Source organism: Micromesistius poutassou (assembly GCF_964030765.1).
Source record: "Micromesistius poutassou genome assembly, chromosome: 14".
Lineage (NCBI taxonomy): Eukaryota > Metazoa > Chordata > Actinopteri > Gadiformes > Gadidae > Micromesistius > Micromesistius poutassou.
The window spans coordinates 14,831,336-14,850,550 of NC_140284.1; the positions used below are offsets into that span (position 1 = coordinate 14,831,336).

General features: G+C 42.2%; 1 protein-coding gene across 1 annotated transcript; it reads right to left on the reverse strand.

Moving 5' to 3' along the window:
- Positions 1-1,239: 1,239 nt before the first annotated feature.
- LOC311358227 (tubulin alpha-1A chain-like) lies at positions 1,240-15,359 on the reverse strand (the record flags this gene model as incomplete). The annotated part of the gene is made up of 6 exons (XM_084478230.1): positions 1,240-2,211; positions 2,373-2,521; positions 2,757-2,979; positions 8,324-8,401; positions 14,757-14,947; positions 15,332-15,359. The coding sequence occupies 6 exons, from the start codon at positions 15,357-15,359 to the stop codon at positions 1,240-1,242; spliced, it is 1,641 nt and encodes a 546-aa protein (XP_084334356.1).
- Positions 15,360-19,215: the final 3,856 nt, after the last annotated feature.

A 19,215-nucleotide genomic window follows, 5' to 3' on the forward strand; every position in this document is an offset into this window, starting at 1 on the left:
ACACACACACACACACACACACACACACACACACACACACACAGTTGTCACACACAACCCGCCTTGGTAGACAGATCTTTCTAACCCAGGATGAGCACATCCGTAACTTATATAGATAGATATATAGATATTGTATATCGAATATATAAATCTATAGCTCAGTGGTTGCATGTGTCCACAATTCCAGACACACAACTCAGTGTCGGTATAAGTTGACGATTTAAGGATCAACAGACAAATAAATACCTTCTGATGGTAACGTTAGACTATTGAGAAGTGGTGTGATACAGCATTTATATCAAGTAAAGAGATATGGGAGAAACAGTAGTCCCTTATGCAAAAGGTTCTTGAAATAGCTTATTTAAATAAATGTGCCATATTGTTGGATAATGAACTATGTACAGTGTTTAATAACTGATCGGCTGTGTTGGCCCTGTTTGAGTGGGCCAGTCGTGGACAATAGGGTTTATATTGTTGCTGCAGGCAAGTGTGTGACAGAGCATATAGAAAAACAACCGCAGTCAGCAAGTCAGCCAGTAACCTCGCCCTCTCTCTCTCTCCCCCCCCCCCCCCCCCCCCCCCCGCCCGCCCTCTTTGTTTGTCTCTTGCTCACTTAATCTCTTTTTACCCCTCCCTTCCCCTGGCCGATCCCCTTCTGTCACTCTGTAGGGTCCATTACTGGATGCTCTTCCGGGATACTGGGTTGCTCTCTTACTCCCCTTCTCCATCACTATCTCTCCCCCTCTCCCCCCTTATCTCTCTCCGCCTCGCTAAATCTCTGGCTCTGGCTCATGAACAGCTGAATGGTATGTTGAACGTACACAGGAGTCCTTTCATAGCGGGCGTTCCATGAGGGACAGGGACATGGGGGCGGGGGGCACCATGGCCGTCTCCTGTAGTCTCACAACATATCTCAATATGTACAGCTTCTATCATTTCTTTCCCATGTATCCTCCAAAAAGAATGTAACATGATTTTTTTTTATTAATTAGTTTTCGTTTTTAAATATTTTATTATACTTTTTTTTTTTTAAACGAAATAGCTCTTCACCAATAATATAGAACATTGGGACAGATTTAGTCTTCAACCCCTTAATATTATGTTAATATGATGGATTACCTTAATCTACTGACACGTCCTTGTCATTAAACCCTTAAACCACATTTATTGGCCACCTTATTTTTGTTTAGTCATTGTTTAATTAGAAGGAATATGTTTAGAAAGACCAATTAAAGAAGTTCAGAACTCATCTCCCTCATCTTCCTCAATGCTGTCAGTGCCCACCTCTTCATAATCCTTCTCCAGAGCGGCCATGTCTTCTCTGGCCTCGGAGAACTCTCCTTCCTCCATGCCCTCCCCAACATACCAGTGGACAAAGGCCCTCTTGGCGTACATCAGGTCAAACTTGTGGTCGAGACGAGCCCAGGCTTCAGCAATGGCAGTGGTGTTGCTCAGCATGCACACGGCCCTCTGGACCTTGGCCAGATCTCCTCCTGGAACCACAGTTGGTGGTTGGTAGTTGATGCCAACCTTGAAGCCTGTGGGACACCAGTCCACAAACTGGATGGTTCTCTTGGTCTTGATGGCAGCGATGGCGGAGTTGACGTCTTTAGGGACCACGTCACCTCGGTACAGCAGACAGCAGGCCATGTATTTACCATGGCGAGGGTCACATTTCACCATCTGGTTGGCTGGCTCAAAGCAGGCGTTGGTGATTTCTGACACAGAGAGCTGTTCGTGGTAGGCCTTCTCCGAGGAGATGACTGGAGCATAGGTGGCCAATGGGAAGTGGATACGAGGGTAGGGCACCAAGTTGGTCTGGAACTCCGTCAGGTCGACGTTCAGGGCACCATCGAAGCGAAGTGAGGCGGTGATCGAGGACACGATCTGACCAATGAGCCTGTTGAGGTTGGTGTAGGATGGGCGTTCGATGTCGAGGTTCCTGCGGCAGATGTCAAAGATGGCTTCATTGTCCACCATGAAGGCACAGTCCGAGTGTTCCAGGGTGGTGTGGGTGGTCAGGATGGAGTTGTAGGGCTCCACTACAGCTGTGGAGACCTGGGGCGCTGGGTAGATGGCAAACTCCAGCTTGGACTTCTTGCCATAATCGACAGAAAGACGCTCCATCAGCAGGGAGGTGAAGCCAGAGCCGGTGCCTCCACCGAAGGAGTGGAAGATCAGGAAGCCCTGGAGGCCAGTGCACTGATCAGCCTATGAAACGAAAGTCATAGTAAAATTAGCACAACTGCAATACTACAAAAAACGTGTACACTATGTAAAATGTGGCCAACTGAAAAGCGAACAGATCAGTAACAGATCTAACTGGCATCCGTTTGTTTGGTCTTGGTGGTCATCATGAGGAGGAGGCTCACCATTTTGCGAGTCCTGTCCAGCACAATGTCGATGATCTCCTTGCCGATGGTGTAGTGACCGCGGGCATAGTTGTTGGCTGCGTCCTCCTTTCCAGTGATTAGCTGCTCGGGGTGGAAGAGCTGGCGGTAGGTCCCTGTACGCACCTCATCTACAGAGACATTGCTTTGGTAGGTTATACAAATCTGTGTGCATTGAACACCAACAAATCAAGTTTACTGCAAATGGTAAACCTGTTTTTCTTATTATTTAAAGTTCACACACAAATGTTAAACTAGGTTACTGAAAAGTCTCAGCCCAGGTGATACTGATTAATGCAAAAAAGGGACTTGTAATTATATGTGCAGGTGTGCAAGACAGTTGACGAGCAGCAATGTGTGACTCACCAATCACTGTGGGCTCCAGGTCCACGAAGATGGCCCTGGGGACGTGCTTCCCGGCCGCCGTCTCGCTGAAGAAGGTGTTGAACGAGTCGTCTGCTGAACCGATGGTTTTGCCGTTGGGAACCTGGCCGTCGGGCTGGATGCCGTGCTCCAGGCAGTACAGCTCCCAGCACGCATTGCCGATTTGTGTACCAGCTTGGCCCACGTGGATGGATATGCACTCACGCTACAGGGAGGGAGGGGTACAGCTCAGCTCTGCTGTTGGACCAGGGATATCCCCAATTTGTCCATAAAAAAAAAAGTATTGCAACGAACGGTGTGCCCTCTCAAGTTTATACGTATGCGAGTATTGATACCATTGAAGTGTAGCTGTATGCTTAAAATCAAACAAAAAAGGATAAACACACTGTAATCACTATTGTATGCAACTCGGATAGGCCTTAAGACCATAAATGATCATGGATATTAAATGTTTGATTGTTAGACAATAGTTGCACACAGCTGCAACCAGTAAGCAAGCTAGTAAGTACTGAGGCAGTAAGTATGAAGTCTGATTTCAGTAACCTACCATGATTTCTCTGGGTATGTTTCTCTTCTGTCCGACGTCCAGGTATCGGTGGGAAGATGTGTCAGCCAGCGGTGAGACCCAGCCTTTATATGTGTTCGGTGTGAACAGTTACCCGATCCCAGAGGTAATCAGATATAATCAGAGAACACATACACCAGACAATGATAGCACCCACTCCTTGGTACACACAGTATGAAACCAGGTCACCACCCCACTTATTGTGTGTGTGTGTGTGTGTGTGTGTGTGTGAGTGTGTGTGCTTGGGATTGAGTGTGTGTTTCGTTTGTGCATCTGTGTACGTACCTGTGGTTTTCAAAAGAATAGCTTCAGAGCCTTTGGTGAGAGGAGAATGTAAACCAATGTGCTTCCCAGCAAACATTTCAATGTCAGTCAGAGGTCTAATCGACGTTGATCATGGAGGGCGATACGACATGAAGTTGAGGGGCTGATATGAAAGTTTTTCTGACATCGGTCTTCCGACCCACGTCATTTCGACGGCTCATAGACAACATCAATCCACGTCGTTTTAACGTTGTATAGACGACATTTAAACCTACATGAAATTCACTTTTAAGCCACGTTACTACCCACATAATTAAGAGAAGTTGAGAGAGAGAGTTGGACATTGACACACCCACCAAACCTATAACAAGCACAGCTCTTGTGCTGCATGTAGATAATTAAATATTTCTCAATGTTCTAAACATATTTACAACCATTAGACTTTACTTCTCAATTCCAGCAAACATTTCCTCAAACTGCGTTGACAAGTCCAATAGACATTGAGTCACAACGTGACTTCATTTGTCAACATGAGAACATAATCTTAAGGAAATGGTGATTTCGAGGAGAACTTGTTTTAACTTGTTTAAACCTGTGATAAAGTGTAAAATGCTAAACACCTAGATCATTTGGTTCATATAGCTTTATCTTATTTATTTATTTAGATAGCTTTATCTATAATATTTAGTTTAGTTATGAATACTGTAAATCAAGCATTAATACATGTCTTAATACTCCGAAAGTGCACTATCCAAAACATTTAATTTTTACCCAAGTAGGCCTACATCTTCTTTAAAAAATAACAAAATTAAAATAAAACTTATTGGGACCAAAATCCCATCCCCCCAGTCCATGAGGGTGCATGTTTCAGGTGTAAACTCATGGCTGCTTCGATTTCTGTATCTGTGGCCTTGGAATTCCATCTCTTCACAGCAGCTGGAAAGAAGGCACAGCAAAAAAAATAATATTCATCTTTACAGAGCACCTCTTCTGATGTTTCCTGTCATCTATAATGTTGTGCATGAAAACACAAGTACAAGGATGGGGGAGAGTGAGAAGTTTTACTGGCCAAAATACACAGTGTACAAAATACAAGTGTTTGGCTCAGTGGACGAAAACAGTCTCACCATCTAGCGCCCCAGCCTAAAGGGATAACTGTCGGCTACATCAAGTCCATTTAGCTAGCAACATCAGAAGCTATCACCCCTCTCGCTATGAATAATGAAAAATAAAGAATGGGTCCTAAAATTAACCAACAGTTCACAGGACTAATGCACGGGCAAAGTGCGTTGCTACCCGAATGTGCCTGTGTTTTACTTTCAAGAACACACAGCTAACATTAGCCCCGAAATGGGACGCTGCTACTCCCCAGCTCGGAAGTAGCAGCGCATGCCTGCCGAATTTGACAGCGAACTGATATCACCAGGTGCGCATGCGTTGCAACCGCAGGCTGGGATTACATGGGATTAAGCAAAAATAGTTCCTAAATGGAACTCGAGTAAATGCTGGAATAGAACATTTTAGCACCTACAGTATATTGGCCGTATACATCATAGCATATTGCGTTTGGAATACCAACACTTTTCAATAACACACTTAATGTGTAAACATTACCGTTCACATTCATGTTACAAAGTTACATTGTTCTTTTAAACAGCAATATAAACAGTTTATTCAGTTACACCACTGTCAAACAAGCTTTCCTCGAAATCACCATTTCCCTAGGCCTGTATGTTTTCATGTCGGCAATAGAGTCACGTCGTGACCCAGCGTATATTTGACTTGTTTAATGCGGAAATGTTAGCTTGGAGTGGTTATTCGGTTACACCGCTCTAAAGTAAGTTTTCCTTGAAATCACCATTCCTGTAAGATGATGTTTTCATGTCGACAAACGCTCTAAATGAAGTCAGGTCGTGACTCGACCTCTATTGGACCTGTTCGCCTCGACGCAGGTTGAGCAAATGTTTGCTGGGTTGTTTCTGATTGGCTGAAATCCTGTATTAAGTATTAATTATTATTAAGTAATAAGTATTAATTCGAGCAAAGGATGGATATCTTGCGTTAAGTATGGGAAGAATCTCCTTTTTTTAAGAAATATATCAACTGAAAAGTCTGATGATAAAGGCCTCATTTAATAACTAAATATATGACACATGAAGTAATGGAACCATATATATTATGATATGTATCATGTACCCATTACAAGGGACCAACCCTGCATGTTGGCATTACCAAGTTTTATTTGATGCAACACTTCTTTGTGAGGGTAACATTGTCAAATACTGTTATTACATAGTACTGTCTCGATATTACACATTAACGACTAGTGCAAAATGTCACATAGAACATGGTATACTTCTACAGTAAAACATGTTGCTGAAGAGGTCCTGGCTTTTTGAAGCTTCCAACTGGATCATACTGGTTCCACTAGATAAAAGTGCATTGTTTGCCAAACATTGAACTTTCTTCTTCCCCACATTCATATCCTTAAAGTGACGGATGTGTCTTTAGAAATCAGTACAAAGTGCTGCATATGGGACAGGATCCTGCCAGTCTATTGGTCTGCTGCCCCTTGGAGAATATAGAAACCAAATACAGGTGAATCCGTGCAAAAGGTGTCTGCTCTCTGAAAGGTGAAAACACAATGCAGTCCTGATTTGCCTACTAGCTTGGTCGCATTATGAGGAACATAAAAGTCCACCACAGAAACCCTGGTTTCAATGGCCGCCCAGAAAAGGCGTTGTCACCGACGACTCGCCCCGAGCAAGCTTGATCTTTGCCGGGCTGGCTTTAATGTGTGTTCATTTCATACAGATGCACGTTCCTCTGTTTTCACACACCGTTTGAACTCCACACTGTTTTAACACGTATAAACACACACATCTAAACGCAAAAAATGTGGAGGAAGGGAGGGTCGCAATAATGGAATCAAAGGTGAACTAAAAACATTGTTGTCGGCTTATTGTATGTTCCTGCTTAGGCAGAATTGCGAAAGCTTCACTTTAGCATGTTGAAAACCAGTCTGACAACTTTAGAAGAACCAAAAATTCTCCCTTGGGCTTTCTCCAAACTGTTTCATTACTGAATGTTTCACTCATGGTTAAAATGAAATGCATTCGATTTAAACTGTATTTATTTTTCTGGTTGATTGTCTTTTGTTGCATTGGTTACTTTCTCCCTCCCTTTTCTCCAGTTGACGCTCACTAAAAATGTTAAACGTATTGATGGCAACCTAGGAAGTTAATAGAATTAAGCAGTGTGACCCGAGTTATCTTACTACCTAAACTCCTCCCTGTCTCCTATTACACTTCTACTTATTACAGAACGTTTCTGTCCTAGAGCTGAACACAGACCTTGATACTGATACAAAATGTACAAAGACGCAGTCGGCTGTGGTTGATTGTACCCTATTTCAGCATTTCTAAGCGTATAATGTAGCCTTATTATTTTTCCAGTTTTAAAGGATTGCAGCTGTTAAAACACTATCTGCTGCCTTTTAAAACTAGGTAGCAATAGCTTTCATGGAAACCATCTTTAAAACACGGCATTTGAAGTATTGATGGTAAAAAAAAAGCAATGATCTTTTTCTTGACCAGATGTTTGCTGTACAGCAGGGATCAATGAAAGAGCCACAAGCACAACCAATGCAAAATAACAATAAAAACAGTGCATATAGGGGCAGCAGAACAGGCCTGAGTCACGGCAGTGTCTGTGCATGCATATTAGTCCTACTCCCACTTCCTCTTCTAACATTACCCTGATTTTGTTACCACACACACACACACTCAGCAAACCTTTCCCTCTTGTTTACGTTTTGCTTGCTGTGTGTAACATGAGTTACTGTTTGAACAATAGGCCTATATCCCTTTCCGGCAAGTATTAAATCAGGTAAATCAGGTTGCCTGTCTTCTCTCAATCATGCTGCCCTCATTTAACTATCTTAGTGTGGCTGGAGCCTATGCAATGTATGTTCTCTCATTTCCTTCAGCTTCTTTGTTTTTATTAAAACGTACAACAAATATGATGTTGAAGGGGATTATCAAGACTAATTAAAATGGCAGGAAAAAAGAGAAATCTTGTCTGGATCTAATTGGAGACTCATGAAATGAGTGTTAAAGACACAGAAAGAACAGAGAATGGGTGACTTAAAAATTACATTGGTGAACAAATGTTACTGTGGCAGTGTCAACCGAAATACCACGGAGGCTGGAAAGCCCCCACTCTTCATGGATAAATCAAAAGACGCGTTTGTTGTCTTTGAGCTACAAACAGCTCATTGTGTGCACTGTGCAGCTACGAGGCTTCTCTCACGCGTGGAGAGAGGAATACTCTGACTAAACCACAGCTATGTCTTGATAAGCCTCAACAAAGCACCACTGCACTCTAAATGGGTTATGTATTATATATGGTGTGTTGAACATGTGTTGTCATTTACTCGAGTGGATTAAGCTTCCGGATGGCGATTTGAGTATTCCAAATACACCTCATTTTGTAGGTATAGTTGATTTTAAGGAGCTAATATACGGAACGGATAAAGCTAGATTATAGGGAGAAAATCCATATCAGAAGGGAAAGAAATAGACCTCCCTATTGTGCGGTGCCGACCCCTCACCCTGACCAATACAAGTCTTTAAATCCATAGATGACCTCACATCATTTGTTATTGCAGTCTTTTGGGATGGTCAGATTGCTCCTGCTCACTTGCATCAACTATGTTTACCTTCTCTTTCAGCTCCATCCTGAGAGGGCTGGTGTCCCCATGAAGGACAGAGAGCAGCATGTGGGCTGTGTCCAAGGACTAGACGAAGAGCACACACCAAGACATCATAACACTATCGATGTTTGACTTCATTAACACTTCAATCATAGTCAATATGTCCATTGTTTATTTGATTGCAGATTAAGAATAAGAACCGAGTTATGCTTAAAACACGTATTTACCTCCATGGGTACATTGCAATCAAATACAACTTTCAAGCCTTAAATCACTATGAATTTCACATCCTTGGAGCACTGTATTAGAATAGAATCTGATAGAATGTGTTGAATGAATAAGTCTGGATTTACTTACTTACTTGTACATATGGTTAGGCCAGTATGTGTCATTCTATAAGGATACCATTGTCCTTGCTATGATAATTATATATTAATAGGGGACACTATTCTGTCACTTGTTTGACAGATAAGTGCCTCTTTCCACACATTTGGTTGTAAAGTTGCTTGTTTAGTCACTACACAAGCACCTTGGTTAGTGACTAAAGCCGGGAGAGGCTTCAAGGGACGATGCTTCTATATGTTATGGAACTGTTACTGTAATAACAGGTGAAATAAGGCATGTTAGTCACTTCAGTAGTCTAATTGATCCATAGCCGAGTAAGTCACACACCTAGTAAGTATGATCTTAGTAAAGGCTTACTATCAATAGAGATCAATATAATAGCATTATAGCCAAGTAACCTGCACACCAACACCCATACTAACTCACCTCTACGTTGCTATGCTAAGCAAAAATAAGTATATGGGTATTTTGGTATAGATGAAGCATGCCTATGTGCTATTTATTGTGTATGTGGTTGCTAGATAAAGCTTATCTGGCAATTATATGAAAAACTAAATATTTACACCTTCCCCTAAGCAGGTGTAATGGTGGCAGTGTGCGGGGAAAAGTAATCATTGGAATAAGAATATTGTTTTATTATGGGGGAGGGCTCAGTGTGCACTGTAACCCAGCAGCCTGTTGATTCTTAGTCTATAAGTAACTAGTCAGTTACTTATTTTACTATTTTAGCCTCACATAAGGTAGGTAATTATTCCAGTCATGTTTCCCTCAATAAGGTAGGTCCATCTGATCTCTTCTTCACATGGAAAAGTTGGAATTGACTTGGTTTGCGTTTGCTCATGTAATCTAGCTTTGTGTTGTGAAACATAAGAGTTAAACGTCCCATTGGCCCAGTATCCTGCAGCAACAGGCTGCTGGGTTCTGCGCCCATAATAAAACAATATTCTTACTCCAATGATTACTTTTCCTTGCACACTGCCACCATTACACCTGCTTAGGGGAAGGTGTAAATATTTAATTCTTCATATAATTGCCAAATAAGCTTTATCTAGCAACCACACACACAATTACATTTCCTAGGGCCTGGGTGCAATTTCATTTGCACCACTAATGACACTCACAGCTGGTGGCGAAGTAGGCACCCTTTAATAGAAACTCAAGTGGGTTGTGTGTCCAATAAGAGCACTCACACTGGTGTCGTCATACCGCTGTGCTATAACTTCCAGCACTGCTTAAATAACAACAATAACACTTATAACAAGCACTAAAATCAATTCTTCCGGGGTCTGTTGTTCTTTGGGGACAACGCGACAGGGCTCGGCCTCACCAGCAGCGTGCTCTCCTTTCTGACACTGCATGGTCCGCCTTCTCTCTAGTTGCTGCCTGTGGGAGTTTACCACTTTGTCGATAGAAGTGCCAGAGCCAATCAGAAAGAGAGTCGTGACATCTCCGTCCACTACAGTGGACAATTTTTTACTTTTAAAAGGCAAGACGTTGAAATTATCAGATCGTATATTTTCAGCAAATCTGAATCAAATGAACATGTACATTAAAGCATGTGGATTATCCCCATTAATGAGTGGATTTAGGGAACGTTAACAGGAAACAGATAAGGGTAACGTGAGAATAGTAGATAATGTAAGCAACACGTTAACCACGAACAGCTATTATTCTTAAATTCCGTGAAATTAGGATTATCACTTTTATCACAAAACGTTACACAATAAGGACGAGAGCTTTTTTACGGTACATCGCTATTGATATGGATTAAAAGTGCACATTTGAGAGTTTAAAAACGTTATATTACTGTATTATATAAGTAATCTTGTTAGTATGTAATAGTATCCTACAGCATTGGGGGCTGAGTGGTGGAGCGGTGCTGGGTGGACCATGGAGAGATGAAAACATAATGTATGTTTAGAATAAGACAGTTGTATTAAAAAACATGTGAGAAGTGGTCTTGGCTGGGTGCTGCAGGGTGGCAGGTGGAGGAGCAGTGATGGTGCCTAGGTGCTGGTGTATGGTGGAGCAGTGATGGTGCCTGCGTGCTGGTGTATGGTGGAGCAGTGATGGTGCCTGGGTGCTGGTGTATGGTGGAGCAGTGATGGTGCTTGGGTGCTGGCGTAGCAGCAATGGTTAGTCAAAAGCACTTGCCGGATGTTGAAGCTTGGCTACTGATGTTCATTTTCATCTTTTTGGATTGGCTCTTGCTTCCAAGATGCCCATATTTTAAGTATTACCTCAGCCATATTAATATTTGTGCTCTGTTGCAATTTAATTGTTGAGACATGATTTTAATACCAGACAGCTGAATGTATTTTTCTAAATCAGTTCATCAACTCCTTTCTCCGAGTGATTGAAGTGTGTTCTCATGGAGCATAGAAAACCGGGGTGGAGACTATATGACAACAAAGAGCAAAGGGCACCGACGAGCTGCTAGACATATCCTGAGTTTATTAGATTCATATATACAGAAAGACAAGATACATTGGATGTAGATGTAGATGGATGAAGCCTTTTGAAAAGGGAGATTTTTTCGCTTGCAAGCAAGTGGACAACAATGTTGTTTTGAATTTGATTACATAATTTGTATAAATGTATAAATTAATACTTGCAGGGTGCATAAAAAATGTTTGCAGAAAGATAAATTGAATAGAACATAATTAGAAATAAAACAATTCCAAACAATAATGAGCAAACATGCCCTATAACCAAGGTTAAAATATGGCAATGAGGCAGGTGGCTGTTCACACTAATACTCAAATATTAGCAAATTGTACTTAAAGAAACAAAAACATATTGACTTTACAACATAAAGTGTCGGGGTGCTAAATACATATTGTAAAATAATGCCTACGCATATCGCGTCAAAGTGAAACGGGGGCGTTGCCTAGTGGGAGCCCGGACCTCGGCGCCCGGACCTCGGCGCCCCAGTTTGCGACCCGCTTTACGGCTCGGCCCCAGCAAAGGCTGCTCTCCTTTTGGACACCGCGTGGCAACGCCCCGCACTCCCTCCAGTGGCTGCATGTGTTCACCACTTCGTCATGGAAGTGCTCAAAACCAGGAAATTACATTTCACCACGAGTCCGTACTGTACCCAGCAGACCCATTTCAGCTTCAACATCCGGCAACACCTAAACATCCCGAAAGTGCTTTAGGACTAACCACTACAACCCAATGTTTCTGTAGGGATCAGAACACTGAGATAAAATTGTTTTGGGATCACTGGCTCTTTAACAGGATTGTACAGTGAACGAGTTAGCGCGTGTTGTGACACTGATCATTCCCACACACATTTTTTAAGGTTTTCTAATGCAACCCAAATTCCATTTAAATTCGTATTGTAGCCTAGTAGTCTTCTTTAAAAATATGGAAACATTTTATTGCCAATGTAAATATTGATTCACTGGTCTCCAATAAGGATGAAACTCTAGCTATATTACAATCCTAAATAATCGACTAATAATAAAACGAATATAATGCATGTGTGCAACTGTTTCCTACACATTAGGCCTACACATTCAGAATGCAAACATAGACATTTTTAATCTAGATCTAGATTTGCAGATTGAAATGAGTCCCACTAACGTGATGTCACCACACTGGGGTACCTTAAGGCGCAACCAGATGGCGCTTGCCTTGATTTATTTATTCATTTATTTTTCAAATATATCCCTATAAAATACAAATACATGTTTGTATTAAATTATACATTATATGTAACATAATAATGTACATACAAATAAATTGCACACATATGTGAAAGGAATGTAGCCTAATATGCCTTTATTCTAGATTGGCATGCAATTTGTTATGTTAAATGCAATCTCTGCGCCAATTAGGATAGAAGTCTTGAGTGTGATCCATCTAACCGTATCCACACAAAAGAACCCTTTCCAAGATAGATAATTACTCATTAATTTGAGCGATTCGATTCGTTTTTTCAGGGAGAGGAGATAACGCCCCGCCGTAGGTAAGAGTCTCCACCTAGTGGTCGTTTTCTAAACTACACACCTTGACCACCAGTAGATGTGCGTGTGTGTTCGACCATGGGTTGTTCAGCAGTAGGCTTAGAGCAGTATTTCAGCAACCGGAATTTTGAAAGTTACACGACACTGACAGACAAGATAAAGATAACCTGCCCACAGGGAATTCTCCCACCGTTCTGTTAGAGAATACAGGTCTACATCTCAGTTTCCCTGCTGGCTTCACTGGCTATGTAAGGTATGGGTTTTCTATCAGACAAAGGCTCATTGTGGCTATCCTTAACAACTAGGCATATACTGTAGCCCTGTTCACAGAGGGGTGTCATAGGAGTACCTGTCTGATTCATGCATTATGCATTATGCTTTTATGCACCAGGGCACATAGTAAATATGTTTTCTTCACTACTTTTTTAGTCTTGTCTGATTTAATTGCGATAAACTTACCAATATTGCACCTCTATGGACAGCTTGGGTCGTCCTCTCTGTAAAGGCATGCTATTTGTTTCACAAAAATCAACCTTTAGTATGTGAGCAACATTCTGACATAGATGGCTAGCGGAACGATTACACGTTCTGGGAAGTTGGGGCTCATTCACACCAAATCAGCACCTGCAGCGATTACAGCAGATATGCAGCGATGTGAGAGTGTCACTTCATGGCCCATTTGTGTGACGTCATATTGTGAACTTTAACCCTCCAATCCAGAAGGGAGCAGTAATGCACCTAAAAGCAGTTTACAACAGCCCTTAAACAACAAAATAGACGTGGAAGAACTTTAACCCTGACCCTGGCCCATTTCCTCAGTTACCTGCAAATATGGTAGAAAATAATGAAGGTTTAAAAAAAACATCTTTACCATATGTTTGGAATAATGGTGGAAAATAACCGGGTCAACAGATTGGGGAGGGCCCTGTCTCTTTGTCATTCATAACACCTCAGAGGGTCCTGGGCTGACCGGAGACCACCAGACAGGCATTCCTCTAGTCAATGATATCAGCCTATTTCTCAGTTCACTGGGATATAAGTATAAGTAAGATTAACTTTAAGTATAAAACATACAATAATACAAAATAAGTATTGTTACAGTGAAGCCAAATGTTAAACACTTGATATTACCTGGCTTTCAGTGGTCAACAAATGTCTCTCACTCACGTGCTAACAAAAGAAGGAAGCCCCACCTCATTTATGTTTTAGTGGTCCCTGAAAGAGACCCAAGTCCGAGTGAGAAGAGATGCCCTCCTGCGGTTCCTCCTCCATATGTTCTTGTGATGTGTATTCTGGCAGAGTGAACTAACTGACTTCACTCAATCCATACTTTTACTAAAAGTCAGACATTACCAGCTTTATGATTATGACTGTATATGCCACAGACAAATAAAGTGGCGTTATTAACTATTACAATGCATGTTTTATTGTTTAAATGAATATTGGTTTTACAGGGCTCATCTCTTAAACACATGTGATGAGTCATGGTGATTTAAGATCAGGTTATAAACAAGGTGATGAATGGACTTTAATCAAAGACCTCACTTCATATAATTCATGTGTAATCTATAACTTCATGTAACTACAATGTTTAATAACCCTGTTTTTATGTAATTCTTGCTAAATTACTATATTACTGAATGTATTGTGGACAACGGGGAACAGGAAGGCCCGTGGTTTAGAGTGTTGTGATTGGCCAAGGGCATGTTGGGAGAACAACACAATGGGAATATAATTCGGGTCTTGACAACCGTTCGGGAGTTCTTTGACCAACGACTCAGGTTTTGCCGTTACTCCGCGTAGTGACAATAAAGCCTTGATCATTCAACCCTAGTCCTTATCGACCTCTCATATTCTGGTAAGTATTATTATGTTGGTTTTATCCACAACATAATCTCAAAACAAATTGAGATAAACGCAAGGATTCTTCTTGCTATCGCTATTCTCTTCTATCTTCCCAGTTGCACGGCAAACAGCGACATGGTAAGCAAGGTTCTTCTTCCCGTAGGTGACTTCTGGTCTGACATTCCACACAGGCATTGACCCAATCCGTCCCTGACCTCCTTACGCGGCCTGTGCCACACAAACATTGCTGACACCAACCGCTGTGAGGGCTTTCTAACTGGGTGTGAGAGGCTGTGGAGCACGTCATCGTCTCCAACTCCTGGGACGTTGGGGTGTGGCTGAACGGTTGAAATGCCACACAGGATCGAGATGTTACTGCCGTCAAACTGGACGTCAGACTGCTGCAGACTCGTGATGGCTTTCCTGTAGGCCTGGTCAGCACTCTGAGATGTTAAGCGAGTTGCCTCGGCTGGCAACAGACCAAGGCTCAGCAACCTTTGCCATGGCAGGCACAAGGGGCTTGTGGTCAACAAATGCTGTGAATGGACGGGCCTCCAGCAGGAAACAGAAATGGCGAACAGCAAGGTAGAGTCCGAAAAGCTTGCAGTCCAAAGCAATGTATTTCTGCTCGTTGGGGCGGGGCTGTCGGCTGAGGAATGTGAGCGGTTGCCAGGAGCTGTCAATCAGCTGTCTGTGGACGGCGCCAACGGGGTATTCCGATGCATGATGCATCGGTCGTAGGGCGACGACGGGCGCGTTGAGGAACGGATCTGCCAGCATGGTTGCGTTGGCCAGGGCCCCTCTGTGTCTGACAACGCCTTGACCATCTCCAACCAGGCCACGGCAGCGTTACCTTGGCGGGCCTCGTACAGGGGCTGCATGGGGTCAGCAGCGGGAGGGACGAACCGCTGGTAGAAGTTCACTATCCCTAAAAATCCCTGGAGAGCCCTGGTCGTGCAGGGTTGAGGGAAATCTCCCACGGTGGTATGTGACTCATGCCCCAAGAAGTTGATGAACAGTCGCCCGAACTGGCACTTGGCCAAGTGTGACAAAGGGTTATATGGTCCCACTTAAAAAAGCAAATTTAAAAAGTAATGTCTTGCATAATAAGACGATTTAGTACATCAAGTAGGTATTTATCAAATAAACAAAACAAAAAATGAAGTGATCAGAATAAAGTGGTCTGTCCAAAATGACTGACATGCATTTTTCTTTTCTCTTAAGGCTGTCCCGCAGAGTCATTATCAGCAACAGGTATTTCTCAATAGCTCAATAGCTAGGGTTTTGCTAACTACTATACAAGTTTAGCCCAGAAATGTATACCTGCAAAGTCTGTAGCTATGAGATGAATACTATATTAGGGTTTTGAAGGAGTATAGATCTGATATGGTCCTCCTTTTCACTCCTGCCTATCTCGCCAATTGAAGAATTAGGATCAAATCAAGGTGTAAGTGTCCAGACCGTTGTCCCAAATAGGCCGCAGTCAATACTTCTCATTCAATGCTTTATTCGTGGGCTCACACAGGATATCCCAACAACCAATGCCATCATTATTGCTACATTATTGACCCTTAATTATGCGTCCTAATTTTGTATGTTAATCATCCGTGCGCTCCCATTATTGTTCTCCCTAATTCATCACAAATGTCAGCATATAGAAACATATGACAAGGACGGGGCTATCAGTAACCTAATCATTACCTGTTTACATTCAAAACATACAACAATACCAAACCATATCTAACTGTTTAGAAATTAATACATACCTCAACAGTTTACCCAGCATATGAAAATTCCCAAGTGAGCCAGTGTGTTATTTATCATTGGAGACAGTTTTCAACACTTTTCATTCAGTCCCAGTTGCAGAAATCGCTGGTGCTAGGCTAGCGCAAGTTGAGGGGAACTGCTAGCCTGCCAATAAAAACAGTTTTACCCACTGAGGTGCAGTGCGGTATAGTGTACCTCAACTTGACTTGTTGTTGATGGGGGAGGTGATATTAATATTCATAATCGGGTAATGTATGGTCTTTCATCATTTTCAGGTGGATAATATTTAAAAATTACGATTCTTTTTTTTTAAGCTTGTTCCATGTGGTGCCTCCCCACTGGTTGGTGCCCCTGGGCACTGGCCCAAGTGCCATTATCGATAATCCGGCCCTGAAAAAAGGTGACATATCATACCACCAGGTGTGAGTGTGATTAGCCGTGACAAGCCGTTTTGAAAATTTCCCTTTTCTGACATCACAAGTGTCCACCTAGATGTATGACGGATAGATGAGCAACGTTTGCTATAGTCCGCTGGGTAGGCTGGTAGACTGATCTATCCAGCATACATCTAGGTGGATATCCCCACTTGTGATGTCAGAAGAGGCAGATTTTCAAAACAGCTTGTAACGGCTAATCACACTCATACCCGGTGGTATAATATGTCGCCTGTCTGACTTTTTTCATTTATTATAGATGGGTATGTGACACTCACAGTTATCGACCCAGCCACCACAGAGGACTCCACCTCCAGCTACTCTGTCACAGCCCATAGCAGTCCAGGAGGCTCAAGCTCTGGTTCAATAATCGATTTGGCCTCAATTCTGTTGTTCCTTGGAACAGGATACCTTCTTGTGTCACAACTGCCATTGCATGTAAGAAGCACCCCACTGCTGAAAGACACAGGGAAATGGTCAGAATCATTGTAGATGAAATGAGACTGAAGGAGTTGAATCCAAGAAGAGCATCAGTCACGAAGAAGATTGTGCGGGAGTGTCCCCCACCTTATGTGAACTATTTTCTCTGTGCATGAATAATAAGCTGATTCATCAATCCAAAGAGTATGTCATGTCAATTTGTACATACTGACGAAGATGGGGTAGACAGCTGTAAACACAATCGTCCTGATTCTAATGGGACCTCACTTCAAAGTGTACAAATGTAGTAGAAAAGGCTGTGTTTGTGGATTTTGGTGGCAGGGAGCTTTAAGGTCTTCGAAGAGATGTAAGTAGACAGAAAAGTATGAGTGTCGTCGTCTTTATATTTTTCTCTTTTAATTTGATCTCACAGAGACCAGCTGGTGTCATTCACTTCTCTTTTCACTCTTCTCAATTTACAGTCAAATATCCTCAAAGTGTAAACATTGAAGCAGTGTATAACAGCAGGGCAGGCAGTTATGCTGATTAGTCAACTGTACAGCTGCAATCTTGGCTCTAAACACTCGCTGGGGTGTCAATCGTGATTAATATACATCCAATCTGCAGGTTGCGGACAAATATTCTTAGAAGGTTAGAAGGTTCCTTACTGAGTGAAATGAAGTATCAAAGTGGCAGCCATTTCTGCCAAATATAAGTGATTGTTCAGTTAATGTCCGACATAACTTGATACAGTTTAAGACATTACACCATTTGTACAATTGCAGGACCAAGATACATAAGTTTGACCCATCGACATCCCCACTTTGTAACAGATGTAAGATTTCTGAAGGAACACTTGCCCATACTCTTTGGTCTTGTACAAAGATGTCATCCTACTGGTCTGATATTTTCCAATGCTTCTCTAAAGCCTTTAATAAGAAATGGAAACCAGATCCATTGGTTGCCATTCTAGGGGGGACAGGAGCTCTATTTTTGGCTAATAAGTATGAAGCTCAAGCTGTTTCTTTAGGTATGGTTGTGGCGAAAAAAATGATTCTGCTGATGTGGAAAAGTGACTCTGCACCAAGTAATGAAATGTGGCTAAGGGAAATGGGGAATGTACTAAGCCTTGAAAAGATCACATATCACAACAATGACAAACTGAAATACTATGGTATGATATGGGACCCTCTACTGTTATACATAAAGGGCCAAGACTGACTCCTAATGCGGTACACTGCTGTTTTCTTCTGGATATTTCTGTTTATATATTATTTTTGTTTATATACTCTGTATTGAGCTACACTTCCTTCATGACCGTGATAACTGTTTTGTAAATATGTGCCATGTTCAGTCCGTAACAGGCAGCCATCATAAGAGCTGTGTGAATTCTCTAAATGCCAAGGAAAGGTGCTTCGATGCTTCCTTTCTTGTCTCCTTTAGCAAAGAGTACACTGGACCTTCCTCTACGAGGAAATAATGCTGTCCCACAATACCTTGAGGCAGGAACGTTTAAAAACGTTGCCACATTCGGCCTTTCATGGAAACAAACGATCAAGATGACCAATAATTATTTTCATACAATCATACTAATTTGGATCTATGCCCAGACATATGCCCAGACAAGTGCAGTTGGATTCTCTTAGCACCGAGGTTGTCTTTCCCTAAGTCCTCCTTTACATGTTTCCGTGAAATGGCATTCCGTGAATGCCATTTTCCATCAAGTTTAGGAAAAGGACATTACTGTAACATTTTGAATATCCAACTGCAACGTCAGTTTCCCTATTCAGCTATACAGAACCAAGATGGCTGCCCTACTCCTCTGTGTTCTTGCGTGCATACAAAGCTCCATCAGGAGCAGAATTTCCAGAGAAGTACAGCACCAGCCACTTACGGAGGAGAAAGTGTGATCACATTGCCCCCATGACCACCACTGCAATCAAGCTCAACAGTTACAAGACTGTGTACATCTATAGTCAGTGGCGATTTGAGTCTGTTGGGGCCCTAGGCAAAAATTCCTAGGGGGCCCCTCCAACCAACATTCATCAGCATTATGTTATATTAATACTGACCAAAACAGTATAAGGCCAGTGTTCATCCATGCATAAAGCATTTA